This window comes from Ammospiza caudacuta, chromosome 9 (genome assembly GCF_027887145.1).
Source record: "Ammospiza caudacuta isolate bAmmCau1 chromosome 9, bAmmCau1.pri, whole genome shotgun sequence".
Taxonomy (NCBI): Eukaryota; Metazoa; Chordata; class Aves; order Passeriformes; family Passerellidae; genus Ammospiza; species Ammospiza caudacuta.
In genome coordinates, this window is record NC_080601.1 from 15,356,140 (window position 1) to 15,372,192 (window position 16,053).

The 16,053-nt window shown below is 43.5% G+C and overlaps 1 protein-coding gene across 1 annotated transcript in view; it reads right to left on the reverse strand.

Moving 5' to 3' along the window:
• ZMIZ1 (zinc finger MIZ-type containing 1) overlaps positions 1-16,053 on the reverse strand; it is a 337,399-nt gene that overhangs the window by 149,191 nt on the left and 172,155 nt on the right. The window contains exon 4 of the mRNA XM_058810416.1: positions 5,815-5,924. Coding sequence (XP_058666399.1) covers positions 5,815-5,874 — 60 coding nt within the window. The 5' untranslated portion in view covers positions 5,875-5,924. The remainder of the gene's footprint in view (positions 1-5,814; positions 5,925-16,053) is intronic.

Sequence of the window (16,053 nt, forward strand, 5' to 3'; positions counted from 1 at the left end):
ACTGGGAATGGGCAAAGTGAAGCTGCCACAATTTTACCAATCCATCTCACAACATGATGGGTTATGTTCCACCCACTGGAGCCCTGTCAGATAAACAAACCAGCCAAATACTGCAAACAAGAAGGTGCTCTCTTTCCCCTCCCCACCAGAAGTGCTTCCAGCAAATTGCCTCTTTGCTCCTTCCCTTGCAGCTTCCCTACCAGGATGCAGGATCTAATGAGCAGGAATGTTGACTGACAAGTCTCTAAATGGACTAGAGGAGCCAGGAAAGCTGGTCTGCTGTCAGTTTTTCCTAAACGTACTTTAGTCTAGCAGAGGAATATTCCAACAGACTGAGCACAAAAGCAGACAAAGAACTTGTGGCTATAGGCCTCAGAAAAATAGATACAAAAAATGTAGCTACTAACATAATACTGATGGACCATTCAACCAATAAACTGTAAAACTTGAGCCCCATCAAATGTCTTTTTAAGGAAAAGGTCTTTTTCCCCTTTAGCCTTGTTATTTCACATTTAGCTGCTAAAACGTCTGTAACACTTATATAGAATACAAAAAACCAGTATATTCTAAATAAATGCACTCTTCATAAGAATACTTCTAATTTTCAAAGTTCTTCAAGAATGAAATTTATATGAAACTACTGTGGGCAGTTTTGTAAGCACATGCAAATGAAAAAAAATGGGAAGCATTTTTCCTTTTATTAAAATCTTTTCAGCTGTAATTTCATACCAGTCCTTGGTAGCCAGTCCAAAATATACTAAAAATGACATGTTTAGGACTGCTTAGCATTTACATGAGTTTGCAACAACAACATTGAAGAGCAGAAGAATTAGTTCAAACACTTCAGCGCTTAAAAACAGTTATGTAAATATACAAAGAATTCTATTTTCTTCTGAATTGCAAGCTACCAAAAACCTAGCTGCTGAGTGATGAAAGAAATGGGCTTGCTTGTTTCCAATCTGAGCAAGAAAATATCAACACAAACACACAGCAATTACAACTTTTAGCATATCTCTCTGAATGGCTGGGTAGGCACTAAAAAGCATTGCTAGGCAGCAATTCACAAGCCTTCTGGAAGGAAAGAGGGGAGAAATGCTAATGGCTTTCTGGAAATCAGCTGTGTGACGTGTGTCTCCAATTACGTGGTGCTCCTGCACCATTTGATGATACAGCTCAGTGTGCCCTGATGTACCATGACACAAGCAGCAGAACCAGCCTTCCCTGTTCCCACCATGATCTAATACTTTTGACACCAGAGAGCCTTTTCACACTTCTCCTTAACCTGTTACTAACATTTCAGCACAGCTTTAGAACAGAGCCTAACAGCCGTACCCAGCACAGTGGGAAGATATCACACACCCTTTCTGAAAGGGGAGACTTCCTCATAATTTCAATATAGAAAGGGGTTTTTTCATCTACTTCTTTGCAAGAATTTCAGAAGAAACATACAGAAACCTTACAAAACTGACTGACAGCAAACAGAGACACAAAGGGTAGAAGTCTCTAGATTCATTATAGCTCCAAGTTTTTCAAGTAGACCCATTAGAGTAAGAGTAGAGAGATGTTACCCAACCCACTGATTTTGCCTGGTATTTGCTTCTATCACCTAACAAATGCAATGGGCAGCATCTCGTTAAAGCCACACATCTGGACTGCTCTGAAGAATGCTTTGAGAAACCCAGTCAATTCTTTTTGGGATTTTCTATGCAGCAGGAGCCAAGCTGGCTCCTTCAGAGGACTGTGCCTGGGCAGCAAGGCAGCTCTCAAATTCAGCTCCATGCCTGCCTGAACCAGCTCCTGCTGCCCCACAGCTTCATGGACATTGTGCCAGAGCCACCTGAGCCATGAGCAGATAAACAGATTATTACTGCAGCCTCAAATATGGCAGGGAATTCTCAGGGGCCATCAGACCTTTGCTCTGCACAAAAGTAATTCTGTGGTTTTGTTTGCATGGACAAAGACTTAAAGAAAAAAGCCTGAAGATCCAGCTTCCTCCAGTGTACCCTGAAGAGCCTCCTGTGTCATGGCAAACTAATTGCATGTGTTAAGGAAAGCCTGTTACTTTGGCTTTTTCCACTGTACATCAAAAAAGCTATGTTTGATTTTAAAGCACACACACTTACAAATACTAAGGGAATCAGCAACAAAGAGACCACACAAGCTGTTCCAGCCTTGCACAGAAGTCTGGGGTTTTTTTAAGCATAAATACACAGCCACCTCTTCAGTTTGCCCTTTCATCTTTTCTGAAACACTTCTTAACACACACTTCATTTCCTAACTAGCTGATCATATACAAGTTTTGGGTCTGTAGCTTTAAAGCACTAAAAAAGATGAAGGTAAAACACAACCTTGATCCTGGAACAGAAGTCAGCGAGGATATTGTGGGTGTCTCAAGTCACAGAGCTGGGAAGAAAGAAGCCTGTCCTGACCCTGTGCTGAAACCTGATCTAGGTAAAGAGGCGCATGGATTACCATTTATAGCATTTCTCAGGGGCTGGAGTGAGGGGCAAGGAGGGCTGCAGACAGCTCTCAGTCTGGCTGCAGGAGGCACTGGCTGCCAGCAGGGTTATAAAACTTGCAGATGCTGGGCGCCAAGGAAGGGTGGCTTTCCTTCTCCCCCTGCTGCAGTGCACCCTCCACACCACGGCTGTGTCAACCACCCCAAAAGCACATGTGTGCTCAGGGGAACAGCAGCACTGTTTGTTCACAGTCTGGGAAAAGGGAGAGACCAGAAGAAAAGGCAAACATATTTTTGTCTGCCCCTGCAGATAATTTTTAGGGCCATGCAAGGAAGGGCTTTGCTCCCAAACTCAACATGCACAGGGCAGTGTGCCGTCCAGCTCTCAATGGGTGAACTGGAAATGACTCTTTCTAGTATTAGCCAGCTAATGGCCTCTCTCAAAGAACAAGGTAAATGTCCTCAAGCTGGAAATTTATGACCCTGTGACAGAGAGCTGAATGTCTTCCAAAAAGAGACAGAAACTAACTGCCTTTCTCCACTACAGCAAAGATAACAGCACAAAATTCTGAAACTATGAAAAAGCAAACAGCAGTTTTGATGCTACTTTCATCAACAAAACAAATTATTTAAAAAAAAAAAAAACAGTCATTCCTCTCCAACAAAACTACCAGTAGTGCCACTTGCACAAAAAAAAAAGCTTTCTGAGACATATTTTCAGTGTTCAGCCACTGTCTTAATTAACTACAGATTGTCATGAGTTGAAAACAAGAGCTCTCCCCTTCTCTTTTTTTTTTTGAGCATAAACAGAATGGGGGAACCATGAATTCACAAGCATTCCCAAGCAGGACAGCTCCTTTACAGGCATCCTTTGACCTCTGACACAAACACGCTCCTGGTCTACCCCAAGCTTTCTTCCAGGATCAAAGAAAACAGAGAGTGCTTCACAAATTCTGGGCAGCCTGACCTTCCTCCCTTCCCCCAGCCTTCATCACTGAAGAAATATCCAAGCTGCATATGCAAAACAGCACTATGTATAAATGAAGTTAGTGGTTTAACTGACAGAGTACCCATTACATAGGCAAAATTATGTCTTTAAAACTTTAAGAAGTGTAATTTGATATTCTCTTATCTAATTAAAATAATATAAATTATGCACAGAAACTGACAGCTCTAGAAAAAGGAGCTGAGCAGCATCCTCCATTTGTCTCCACTTGATGTAAAGGTCTGTTCTTACAGCTAGAAGGTTAAATTGTTCTGCAATTTAACCTTCATTCTTCATCCTATGGGCTAGGAGGGCCAAAAAGGACACCAATTTGTACCAGTCAAGAGCATGTTTTTTCTGAACCAGATAGTCGTTCATAAGAAACTGGGATGAAATCCTCAAATTCATATTTTCCTCAGGCCTCTGAAGGGCCATTAGATGCATTAACTTTCACTGCAGAGTGATGAAAGAGAGACACCACAGAGCGAGGATGGATTACCACCAGCAATTCTGCAGGAAAAGATTCCTGTTTTCTGCTCCTTGACCTATGAACCAGCTTTGTTTGATTCATTCTGAAACCCTCTCTTATAAAGGAAATATGGAGAGAAAAACCATCTGGTTTAGGTGTGAGCTATAATCTTTTTCTGTATCACCTGCAAAACCCCACATATTCCTGCATTACAACACATTCTAGAAAATGTAAACTTCCATTAATATCTAGGAAAAGCTATAATAATATAATGATGGAGCTTGATGAAATAAGATGGACATATTCTTATAGAATCAAAGAATATATCAAATTGGAATGGACCTCTAAGTAATAATAAGGCCAACTTCCTGCTCCTTAGAGGACTACCTAAAATTAAATCATGTGACTAAGGGCATCATCTGGATGTTCCTTGAACTCTGACAGGCTTGGTGCTGTGACCCCTTCCATAGGTAGCCTGTTCCAGTAAGTGTCCATCCTCTCAGTGAAGAGCCTTTTCCTAATGCCCAGGCTGAACTTCCCCTGACACAGTGTCACTGCATTTTCCTGTGTCCTGTTGCTGCTCATCACAGAGAGATCAGCTCTTGCCCTTGGCTGCTTCTCTTGAGGAAGTTGTCCTTAAAGAAATAAATTTAAAAATCCAGAGCTACTCATCCAGTACCACCCCCACGCTTATCTTTTATCAGTTCCTTTGATTTAGGGTGCTTGTGTCTACAACACAAATCTATGAACAGAGAAATGCTGTGCTGCCTCAAGAAGCAATATGCATACGTCCTAGGGCACAAGTAGGCAGGCAGGTTTTTAACTTAGCTAACACAAATAAAAAACTAAAGCAGCAGGACTCTGCTGTGACCCAATCTGACAAACAAAACTGCCCAGACAACAGTGAAAAAGATTTAGGAACATTATTTCATGGAATAACAGGTTTCTGTTTTTCCTATGTAATTCAGAAAATTTCAACCAGTCTGAAGAGATGAACTTTGGAGCTCATCTCCTGGATCCAGATGGGATCTTGAAAATATCTGTGTGCAACTTGCATTTATGCACCTGTTTGCTGCATGCATGCATTATTTTGTGATAAATACAGGAAACATCAACGTGAAAAAACATTTTCTTGCTCACCTCCTCTAAAAGGACCATTGCTATGAAAACTCTGTTAGGATTGTTGCATATGGATAAGAACATACATACACACTGCCTGCAACCCTAGAGAGCAAAGTTCACTGAGAAGAGTAAAGCAGGGAAAGACAGTCTCTGCCTCCCTGCCATTGCTCAGTTATAAAAGCATTTGCAGGCACAGTTACAGTGGGGAAATCTGTAAATGAGCCATAATTCACTGAAAGGCAGAGGCATGTGAAGAGCCCTTCATCTTCACAAACAGATGCTTCTGAAAATTTCACCTCGCAATCAGAAGTTTTTGCAATCTCCATGCAAACTGATTAGGCAGCACTCTGAGCACTTGGAGGCATGCCAACCATCCAAGTTCTGAGTCTCCAGGCGGTGCAGGTCTCAGGTCAGCCACTGGATTAAAATCAAAACTGGCCCATTGGAATTGTGGATTACTGTGCTCAGAGCACTAGAATGACAGCTGCCCGCTGTGACCCTCCAGGGCTGAGCTGGCAGGACGAGCACCACTCTGCTTCCAGCTGAGACAGATTTGTTGAGTCTCCAGGCTAAAGAGTTCTTAGAAAGGTGTACAGGAAAGTTTGGCTTTTGAGGTTAATACACCAGCTCTCACAGCAGATACTCTCTTCCATGAGATTAGTGTGCTTCATTCCTTCCCTCTGAAGGGTGCTCCTTCAGCAACAGGACCCTGTAATGTGCAACAGCTGGCACACCACACCCAGCCCTCATTCAGCAGCAATGGCCTCCACCTTCACTCACCTGTTTTATGCACTGCAGCCGGTCATTGGTCTGCTGTATGTGCCTGTCCATAGAATTCATTTTGATTGTCTCCACTTTCTTCTACCTGAAAGCCATTAAAATCCCTCAATCTGCAAGACAAAAAGGACAATAAAGATCACTGAACATGGTCCATACGCTTCTGCCACCTGAGCAATTGAACAGAGATGCTTGCAAGAAACCCCTGAGCACATCGTGAGATAAAATAATAATAATCCAAATAACAATGAAAGCCTGGCTTTTGCAAGGACAAGGGCATGGGGATTCTTCCTAATCTTCCTCTAGGAGAAAATACCTCCCATAAATATTAAATGAATCAGACACAGCAGAGTATTACATGGCCAAAAATAGCACAAAATGTGTGTCCTGAAGAATCTGGATTTCTGCATTGAAAATAAAAGCAACAGATACATTTTGGACTCTCTTCTGACCAGCAAATCTATTTCATGAGCCCTTGAAATGGCCAAGATCACAGGGCAGGAAGGACTGGGATCCACAACACAGCCTAGACTTTAAGAAAGACAAATGTCCAGATGTACAACCTAGAATAAATCTATGGAATAGGCGTAATCTTCAGAGCAAAGGGCTGCACAGTTCCTGCCTTCTAGAAAAACTGTGTTCATTCATGTATCTATAGCTGAACAAACTACTTGTTACTTCTGGAAAAACATGGCCTGTGGTCTTTAGGTCCATCTCTTAACAATCAGTGCAATTTAAGGCAAATTAAACCTTCCTGTAACATTAAAGAAAACCTAGAAAATAAAAATTAAGGCTCAGAGTAGTGTTTGGAGTTCATGAGCAATGAGTGGGCACAGAAGTATATACCCAAATGCCACCACCAAACTATTTACACCAAACTTTATGGTAGCACAAGCAAGGTCCCATCTTGCACAGAAACCTCTCCCTCATGAACCTCTTCAGTGGCACTGAGTGGTTTGTTAATTTGGAGCACTGTTCATGACAAAACTTTTTCCACTCCCTCCACACACATAAGAGAGAGCAAATTTTTCAGATACTTGTCTGGTTAGAGAAGCTGACTGTTCACAACTTCTGGTGCACAACTCAACATCTCTTCAGTTAAACAATTCCAGCACTGTCCATACTCAACCCCCTTGAGGAGAAGAGGGTTCCCCGTGGTGGGAACTTTGATTACAGAGCTCTCACAATGAGACAGACCCCAGACTACAGATCTGCAGGCATCCCACACACCCAAACTGCTGGAGATTTCTGTACCTAGCTGATAATGTTCTTTCATGGTTCCTGCTGGATTAGACTCAGGGGAAGAAATCTTTCCTGCTAGACAACTAAATGAGGTCTTAGAACAGCAGCTCAAGCTCCCCACCTCCAAGCTCTAGACACAAGAGGGCTCAATAAAGCATTCCTGTCAATAAATTATAGTACTTATGAAACAGAAAAGCCAAGTATGCAAGTATTATCTTCTGATTATGCCACTGCCTTCTCAATAGCAAGTGCCATCCAATGGTCCTCTAGCAAATGTAAATTGATGTACTTTATTAAAAGCCAGTTACACAGTCTTATCTGCCTGTAGGACCCCCAAACAGACCTCAGCAGTCATCAAGTTTAATCTCTCAGTGGACAGCAGAGGTATTTATCAAGAGATAAGCTAGCCTAGACATGACAGTACTTCACCAGTGATCCATCTTACAAGCCAGGACACATTATCTGCATTTTAATTGAACATCAGCACAGATGGAGAAGGGTACACTGAAAACAAATACATATAGCACACAGACGTTTGTTGAAAAATTTGAAGACATGCAAACTGAGACACCTTTTTTTTTTTTTCAAGAAAGTCATGACATTTTTGAATTACACAATTTCATGTGTACACATGTAATGCCACTCCAGTTCACTGCCTTACAGTTAACCATACAGACAGTTAACCAACAGAGTTTGCTATCATGCCATCAGCTACCTGAGCCACCACTTTCTATAGTACTTGTCCAAATTGCCATTTCTCCCACATAGCAATGGGGCTTCTTCTCAAAGCCCAACGAGGCCCTTGGAGGCAGGACTGGGAGTGCAATCCCCTACTCTCCTACAGAGACAGGGCACACAAATTCTGTAACAATCTGATCAATTTCAGTCTCCAAACAGTTCTGGTTTAAAAAAACCAATGGCTCCAATAGAAAAGCTCTCTCTAACTTTACTTTCACCCTTCCCCTAGTGGGTAGAAGAATTTTCACCTCCATGCTCAATTCCACTTGTTCTCATGACATTAGCTCTATGGCCGAGTCTTTGCCCTGCCAGGCTCCCTCTGCCTCTTCTCCCTCCCAGCAGGGATGGACGATCACCCACCAGCCCCTCCAGCTGACAGTGTGCTACTTTCACAGCCCAATCTCATTTATTCTCTCCTGGTCAAGAGAAGACCCTCAGCCCACTACTCCCCTGCACAGCAAACATTTGCTGCATGAACCAAGCAGCCAGAATTGTACACATGGAGCCCCATCACACACAATGACACAACACTTGGTATTTGAAGTGCCCTGCCTCACTGCTGCAAGACTCTTCTTTATCTTGCTCTCAGACACATCATAAGAGCATCAAATAGAGTAATTTTTTTCAGTGAGCATACTGGCTCTAAGTAATTTCTGCTATAAAAAACGCAGAGCTTATTAGTGGGAAACCATTATTATCTGGAAATTACTCTTTCATGGGCCTCAGCAAGAATTAAAAGATTAAACATGGGAAGTGAAAATTATCATAGAGATCAGAAATTTCACCACAGCAGAATAAGCATTTTGACACCAGACCATTTTGGCTGGAAGAAAAATAACAGCAGAATTAAATTTCCAGTAACTATACCTACAACATGGGTATTGCTGTACTCTGGCCTCGTTCCCCACATCCAAGTCCTGAAATTTAAAAAAATACCCCTTTCTGTCGATCTCATCCCTATTTTAAAAGCAGCAGCAAGATCACCTTAGTCGAAAATAACAGTACTTAAGATAGAGAAAGGCCGTCAGGGCTGAATAAGAACAGACTTCTATTCGGTTAAGTGCTGTGCACTTATCAGGTCACAAGTGAAAAGGACTTTGCAGGGTCCCTGGCTGGCCTGCGGTGGCCCTGCATTGGACAGCACGCTGAGATCGCGGCCTGCGAGCAGCTCAAGAGACAGCAGGGGATGTTGCTGATCAGGATTAAGGGTACTGGCAGAGGAGGACAGAGAAGGGAAATTTTCCTGGTGCTTTGTAACAAATCCCTTCTGTTTGGCGCACACATTAGCCAGAAAGGTTGTACACTACTGCTTTACATGCTAACCCCATCCAAAAGGATAAACAAAAAAAGAAGTGTTCCCAGCACCTTCTGGTAATTCAACAATAAAAAGCCCCATTCTTCTTTCTTTTCTGAGGCAAAGACCCAGTCTCTCTCTCTCTTAAAAAGAAAAAAAAGGTGAATTATTCTTCATTTTTCCCTCCCTCTAGCATTGAGAGTTTATAGCCCTAGGCAGTAATTAAAGAGGCCTCATCTACATATTTATGATGTCTCAAAAATGGAGAATGCATTTTTTAAAGGAACAGATGTATCGACCTGTTAGTCTTTTTTTTTTAACCCTAAACATACTGAATCTTTTAAACCATTACTACAAAACCCTCTTCCACATTGAAAAGCAAAAGAAATTTTTCACTGGCTCCGTGAAAGAGAATTTCACGAGATTCTACTACACTCTGTGTTGGGTGACAGCTCGGGTTAGGAGACTGCAATTATTATATCAGAAATGGAACTTCCGAGCAACACAATTAAGAAAACAACTCAGTAAAACATGGTCCCCACCAGTTCCTAAGGCAGCCTGAACAGCCTCCTAGAGAGGGAGAAAAAAATTAAGCCAAACATTTCATCACTACTTCAAACATTCTAATATCCTTCAGTGTTTGGAAAGTTAGTGTGGATTTAGTTAGTTAGCGTGGATTGTGCTCTGGGCTGAGCTCTCCTCATGGCCAGATCTGCCATCCACAGTGAGAACTCTGTCCCCGTGGGACCAATGGACCAGGGAAATCTGCTGCTCTGCGGCCAAGGGAGACCTGAGCCATCACTGGAACAGGCCCAGCCTTGTCCCTGAGTCTAGAGAGACTTCACATGGTGCCTGTGCTCTTGCTCCCCCAGGCTGCCCACCCTCACTGCCGGGCAGAGATGGAGCTGGAGTGGTGCTCACTGGAACATCAGCCGCTGCCCAGCCCCAAGCACTGCCACCCACCCCCTGCCCTGCAACAGGGCGCCATTCCTCCAGAAACCAGGTTTATAGCAAATAATCTTCCCACCACAAACCCATTCTGGGGGCAGGGGAGGAAAGGCAGCCCTTCCCCGGCAGCAGGGGATGCCGCTGTGAGCAGCACTCGAGGCCAGCAGCACAGCCTCACGCCAGGTCTCCATTTCCACAGGGGACCAGCCACCCTGCGGGGGCTGCACCACACAAGATCTAATCGGGAGGCACTTCGGACCACTCAAGGCAAGAAGGCCATAAATTAAAAGACACGGGAAATAGCTTTATCGGTTAAGAAATTTTAACAGTAGGTGAGAAGGGAGAATGAAAATCAGTTCCTTAAGCCGGGATTCAGCACAGCAGCTCTAACCATCCCTGCCCCCTGCCGCCACAGCACACAAGTTGGTTAATGCTGTTTATTCAATCAGCTAAAAAGTAATAATTTTCTTCAAGTCTCCGGCATGCTGAGGGTCCTATGAGAGGGCAGGCAATCTGTATCTACCAAGTGACTTTGATGAAGCAACAAGCCAGGCGGGAGCGAGGGCGGGAGCGGCTGCGGCGGAGCGGGGTCGGGGCCGGGCGAGGGCAGGAACCGCCGCGATCCGCCAGGGGGCGCCGCCGGGCCGCGCCACCGCCCGCCGCGGGGACCGGGGGGGACCGGGACAGCCTGGGGGGGACAGCGACAGCCCGCGGGGGACCCGAAGAGCCCGCGGGGGACCCGAAGAGCCCGGGGCAGTAGTCCTGCGGAGGACAGGAGGCGGGACAGCCGCGTTCCGTCGCCTGAAGCACGGACCCCCGAGGAGCCGGGTCGGAACCACCGCCGCAGCTCCCGGGATGGATCAAAGAATCATTATTTCTCTTAGCGCCCTGTCCTAGTGGTAAAATTTGTCGGTCCGGAGACAAAAAGCATCTAGTTCCACTTGACATTTCCCTTGCCATTAAACATATTGTAAGAAGTTGTTTCTTGTACTATCAGACCGCACCTCCGTGTGTACAGCCAGGTTTAACGCTGCTAATTGCGTGTAATTGCAGGGATCCTCCGCCCCAGCCGTGCCCGCCCGCGGCACAGCCCAGCCCCGAGGCGCAGCCCCGGCAGCCCGCATAGCGCGGGCACAATGCAGCTCCGCACGTCTGCACCCAGACACATGGCTCACTCAGCATTCAAAGCGCTCCCAGCCCGCTTTTCAGTACGAGAATTTTCTAAGATGCTTTCAAGGATCATCTGCTGGAAAAAGTTTAATATCTATCCATGAGAACTAATTTATTTCTTCTACTAGATACGGTACAAAAAGTATAAAATGTCAGGTGAAAAGCTGTTTTCATCATTAAACACTTAAAAAGGAAGTTGTTTTAATAAAGCTTTATTTACCATAAGCTGTTAAATACCTACTGCTGTTGGCTTTGAGCTATTAAAAAGGGCCAGATGTGAGACAAAGCAGCGTTTGTTATGCTGGGTGAGGAGAATAGATATTTGTGCTGTGCTGCTTTCCATTGTTGCTCTACAAATGTGCAGTAATCCCCAGAAGACTTTCTATCATCTTTGACTGCGAGAGCAGGAAAGCGAGTGTGTACGCGCACACAGCGCCCGGCAGGCACAGCTTCAGGGAGGTGGGAGCAGGTTTTTGTAATTTATGGTGGCTTGAGCTGCAAGGGCTGGCAATTTTGTCGGGTTTAAGGAAGCTGTTTCCGCAGCCGTGTGCTTGGGAACGTTTTTATACACAGAGCCCATTATATGCAGGCACCAACAGCCAGCCGGATACACACAAAAGCAAACCCACACATGCTTTTGAAAAAAAGACAGCATGACAGCTTGCATAAGCAAGCCTGCCTGACTCCTCTGGGAGGAGGAGCGGCGGTGTGCACAAGTTGTTCAATCATGGAGCACATCTGCACCCTGATTACAAAAGCAAAGGTGGTCGGGCTAGCTGGAAGCACACAGACAGCACTGGGATATGACCTATACTTAAAGTATAGGCATAGAAATATAAAATACCTCACACACTGTGTAAGAGAGAGCTCCCTTGAGCCTGGGCAAGCTGGTCACCAGCCAGCACTAACCATTAAGCACATGAACTGCCTTTTGCACCGGCAGCCCTCACCTCCAGCCTGCTGGCTGAAATGAGTGGTTTCCTCAGACCCAGAGCAGCATCTGCAGATCACAGGTAATTGCCCTGCTGCAAGCTTGTATTATAAGGTTGGTTTCCCTGCATTCCATCCAGCTCCGTCAGCTTGTTATCTTTAGGGAGAGCAAGGAGGTAAAAGGACACTGCAGTTTAAAACAGCAAGAGATAATAACACAAAATTAAAGGCAAAAGTGTGTAGAAGTGTGCTACTGGGGAGCCAGGGCTCAGAGCCCTGCTATAGTGCTCTCAGAGGCTTTGCACACTCCAATATAGACAGATCTGCTAGAACGAACATTGACAGTTCACAGCAGAACCCACTGATCCAGAGGTTTACTGTATGTACTGTAGCTTGCAGGTAAGAAATACTAATCCTCATTGGGACAGCTACAAGCAAATGAGCCATCCCTAAAAGCTTGCTAGGTTGTGCTCAAATGATTTCATAACCAGTGTCCCTGATCACTCACACAACAATGATGTAAAAAATCTCTCCCTGATAAATTGCCAGTCTCCAAACTGAAGCAGAATCAAGCACCTCTTCCCACCTTCTGGGCTCAGTGGGAGGATTGCAGAAGTCAGGTGAGCATAGAACAGAAAAAGGCCTGCATTCTGGCATGCAAGGATTGCTTATTTACCTAATGAAAGCTGCTTCTTTCAGAGGTTCTGTGGTAAGATGCAAAGTATTTGCTGAGAATTCATTGTGTCTGCTGACCAAATCCTGCAAACAGGCATGAGGCATAGCTAACATCACCTGGCTTTACACCTTCTGGGGGCTGAGCCTAGAGAGCTGCAACAAAGAACATCTATGAACTGGAAACTTTTTCCTACTTTTGCTAGACATTTATTAGCTACTAAAGGAAACCAGCTACATGAGCACCAGACATGAGCACCTAAGTTATTTGCTTAAAATCTGAGAGATGAGCTACAGAAGACAACCTAATATAAGCATTTTCTAAAGGTCTAGAGGAAACAGTAATGACCTAGCCAAACTGTGAAAGGCAGTCTCAGAAGGAGGAGAAAAGGACAGAGGAGAGATGGCACTAGCAGCAAATATTTTTAACAATTACCTGTCAAAAATTGAAGATGTTACTCTGTGTTTGCTATGCTCTGATAACAACTCTCTTGCAGCAGATAGCCTGCTATATAACAAAGAGAGGTCAAAATCTCCTGGGTCAACCCAAAGAAATGCTCCTAGCAAGAACTATCTCAAGCCTACTGTGAATTAGAAGTCAGAAGGATTTGCATTCTGACACTGAAGGCCCTCTTGCTTATCAGATGAAACCAGGCATGTTTTGGAAGTTGAACTGTAGCATTTGAGGGAAATTGCTGATTTCTTCTCATGATACTGCACCATCACAACTTCTATTCCTCATTCCTGAGTGGCAACACAAAGAATATAACAATCCCCTATCCCCAAACTATACTGCACCTAGTAAAGCAATGAGGATAGATTTGGAGTACTTTTTTTTTTCCCCCCACTAAGTTTAGCAACATAAAGAAGACAAATAGTCAAAGTAAATGGTAATTTCTTATTATCTATAAACTAAGATCTATTAATATTTTCTTTCATTTTATGAGATAAAGTCTTCCTAAAACCAATGATTTCTCATAAGCCACTAGGGAGAGCATCACTGCTTTGCAGAAGATCACTCAGGGAGAGGGAAGGAACGGAGAAATAAACATTAGCTCAGTCAGCAAAGTCTCTGGAGAACAGAGCAGCTGAATATCTGCTTTCAGACACATGCTCCAACAATTTTGACATCAGCCATTATTCTGGCCTGTTCTGATGAAATTTAAATATTTACCAAGCTCCCCAGAATAGAAGCAATATAAATTTCAGGAGGACCAGCAAAACCTGTAAAAACTAAATATACCTGAAAAAGTAAAGTAGATGTTGGATGGCTGTTAACTTCTATAACTGGAGAAACAGAGCAGTTGCTGGCATCCAAATTACATTGCCTGCACTGCTTTTAGGTGCTATCCAAATGGGGCTTCTCACAAACTCTCCACTTGCTTTGAGTTATGACAATTTACTGCTAGAGGGTTACTTTCATTTAAGTAACTTAAACTAGAAATATTGGACATCTAGACAAAACAAAACTACAGGTTTAGTAATGTCTATAATCTTTTTTATCATCTTCATTTTAAGGCAACTGGCTGGATAGCCATCTATATGAATACTTCTGGACCTGCAGAATATACATTAAAAACCAAAGTATTTGGTTTTACTGAATTGTCAATACAATTGGATAAACATTCAGTGTTTCAAGTCGCCACCAAATCCTAAATTTTAAGAAACTGTACTGAGAGTCTGGGTAAATTGAGCCAGGATTGGACAAGCAAATCAAATAACTGTGTATCCCTCGTGTAAAACTCTTCTGTACATACATAATGAAACATTGTGTGAACACAATATCCTGGAAGACTTGAAATGTGACTGCTGTTTATGTTAGTCTCAACAGCTAGTATTCAAGGACCTGAAACACACCCAAAGGGACAGATGCATTGCTACTGAAACTTTATCACAAAGCCCAGAAATACGTTGGACACCCTAGAATTGATTTTGAACACAACATATTTTAAAACTAGTTCCAACTGCAATGCTTTCAATTCCAATAAAGTCAAATCTGCACACATCCCTGCTACTTGCCTATCTGTAGTGTAGTCATTGCTATTCGTGCTTTCCAAGTGACCAGAATTCCAGTAAGGTAGAAATTCTTCCAGACACCTAGATTACAAAATACTGCAGGAGCTTTACACAACAAAGCCTACTGCCTTCAAGAAAGATTTTAACTGAAATATCCATGATCCTCTGCCCCATTTGGTTTTCTCACCACCTGATCAATGGAGAGGAACCTTTTATCTACAAACTGGCCTCTAATAATTACCAGTGTCCCACACCTCCTTTAGAGGCAAATAAAGAGAACTTTACACTTACCATGAGGTAAGTTGCCTTTTATCAAGAATCTTAACAATTTAGTTTTCAGAGGTTTATGAATTCCATGGGTAAAGATCTGTCATGTGCTCAGTTCCCTATCAAACCTCTTGGGATAATCAGGAACAGATTTCAGTAGAATTTCTTCTGAGAGCACAGATCTCTGTTAGCTGTACCTCCACTAGGTCTCTCACCCTCAGGTGATAGCACAACCAAAGCTGAAATGGCATTTGGCAGAGCACAACAGATCTCCAGCAGGTTTTTGAAAATCCTCTCAAGTATTTGAAAGCAGCAACTATAAAAATGCTAAACTTGGCCAGAAGAAAAGTTCCCTTGGCCAGAACAAAAGCTACCTGCAAAGACTAGGAAGCAATGTGTTAAGAAGAGGAGAGCACAGTTCCCACCATCCCCACTGCTGTTTCGGCTGGAACAGACCAGGAGCGAGCCTGACAACTTATGAGTGACAACTGTCGCACAAACTGAAGCAGGCAGACTTCCCATTTTTATTACAGACAATGTAAACGGAAACACTATTGATAATGAATTATTTATAGTGTGGTCCATAAACTAAGACACTTAGACTGCCTTGCATTTTTCATACCACCATCATTACTACAAAGTATATGCCCAGAAGCTCTTTCCCATAACTGCAGGACAAAGCCAGCCCTGCGAACAGAGACCTGAGCTCCTCTCAACCCCAAAGGCTTCACTTCTTCAGCTTCTCTGGCTTTCCAGTTACACCCAGTGCTGCGCTGGGTGGATGCCATCTCCACCAAACACACACAGTGCCTAACATGAATCACAGTTCAGGCTAGGGCTGGCACAAACTAGTTTAATATGAACAGTGAAGTGACAGTGCAAAATCATTAATGAATGCATTACTCAAAGTTAAGGATAAAACATCTGATGTTACCCTTCCTGCAATTTCAAGACAAAATTTCCAG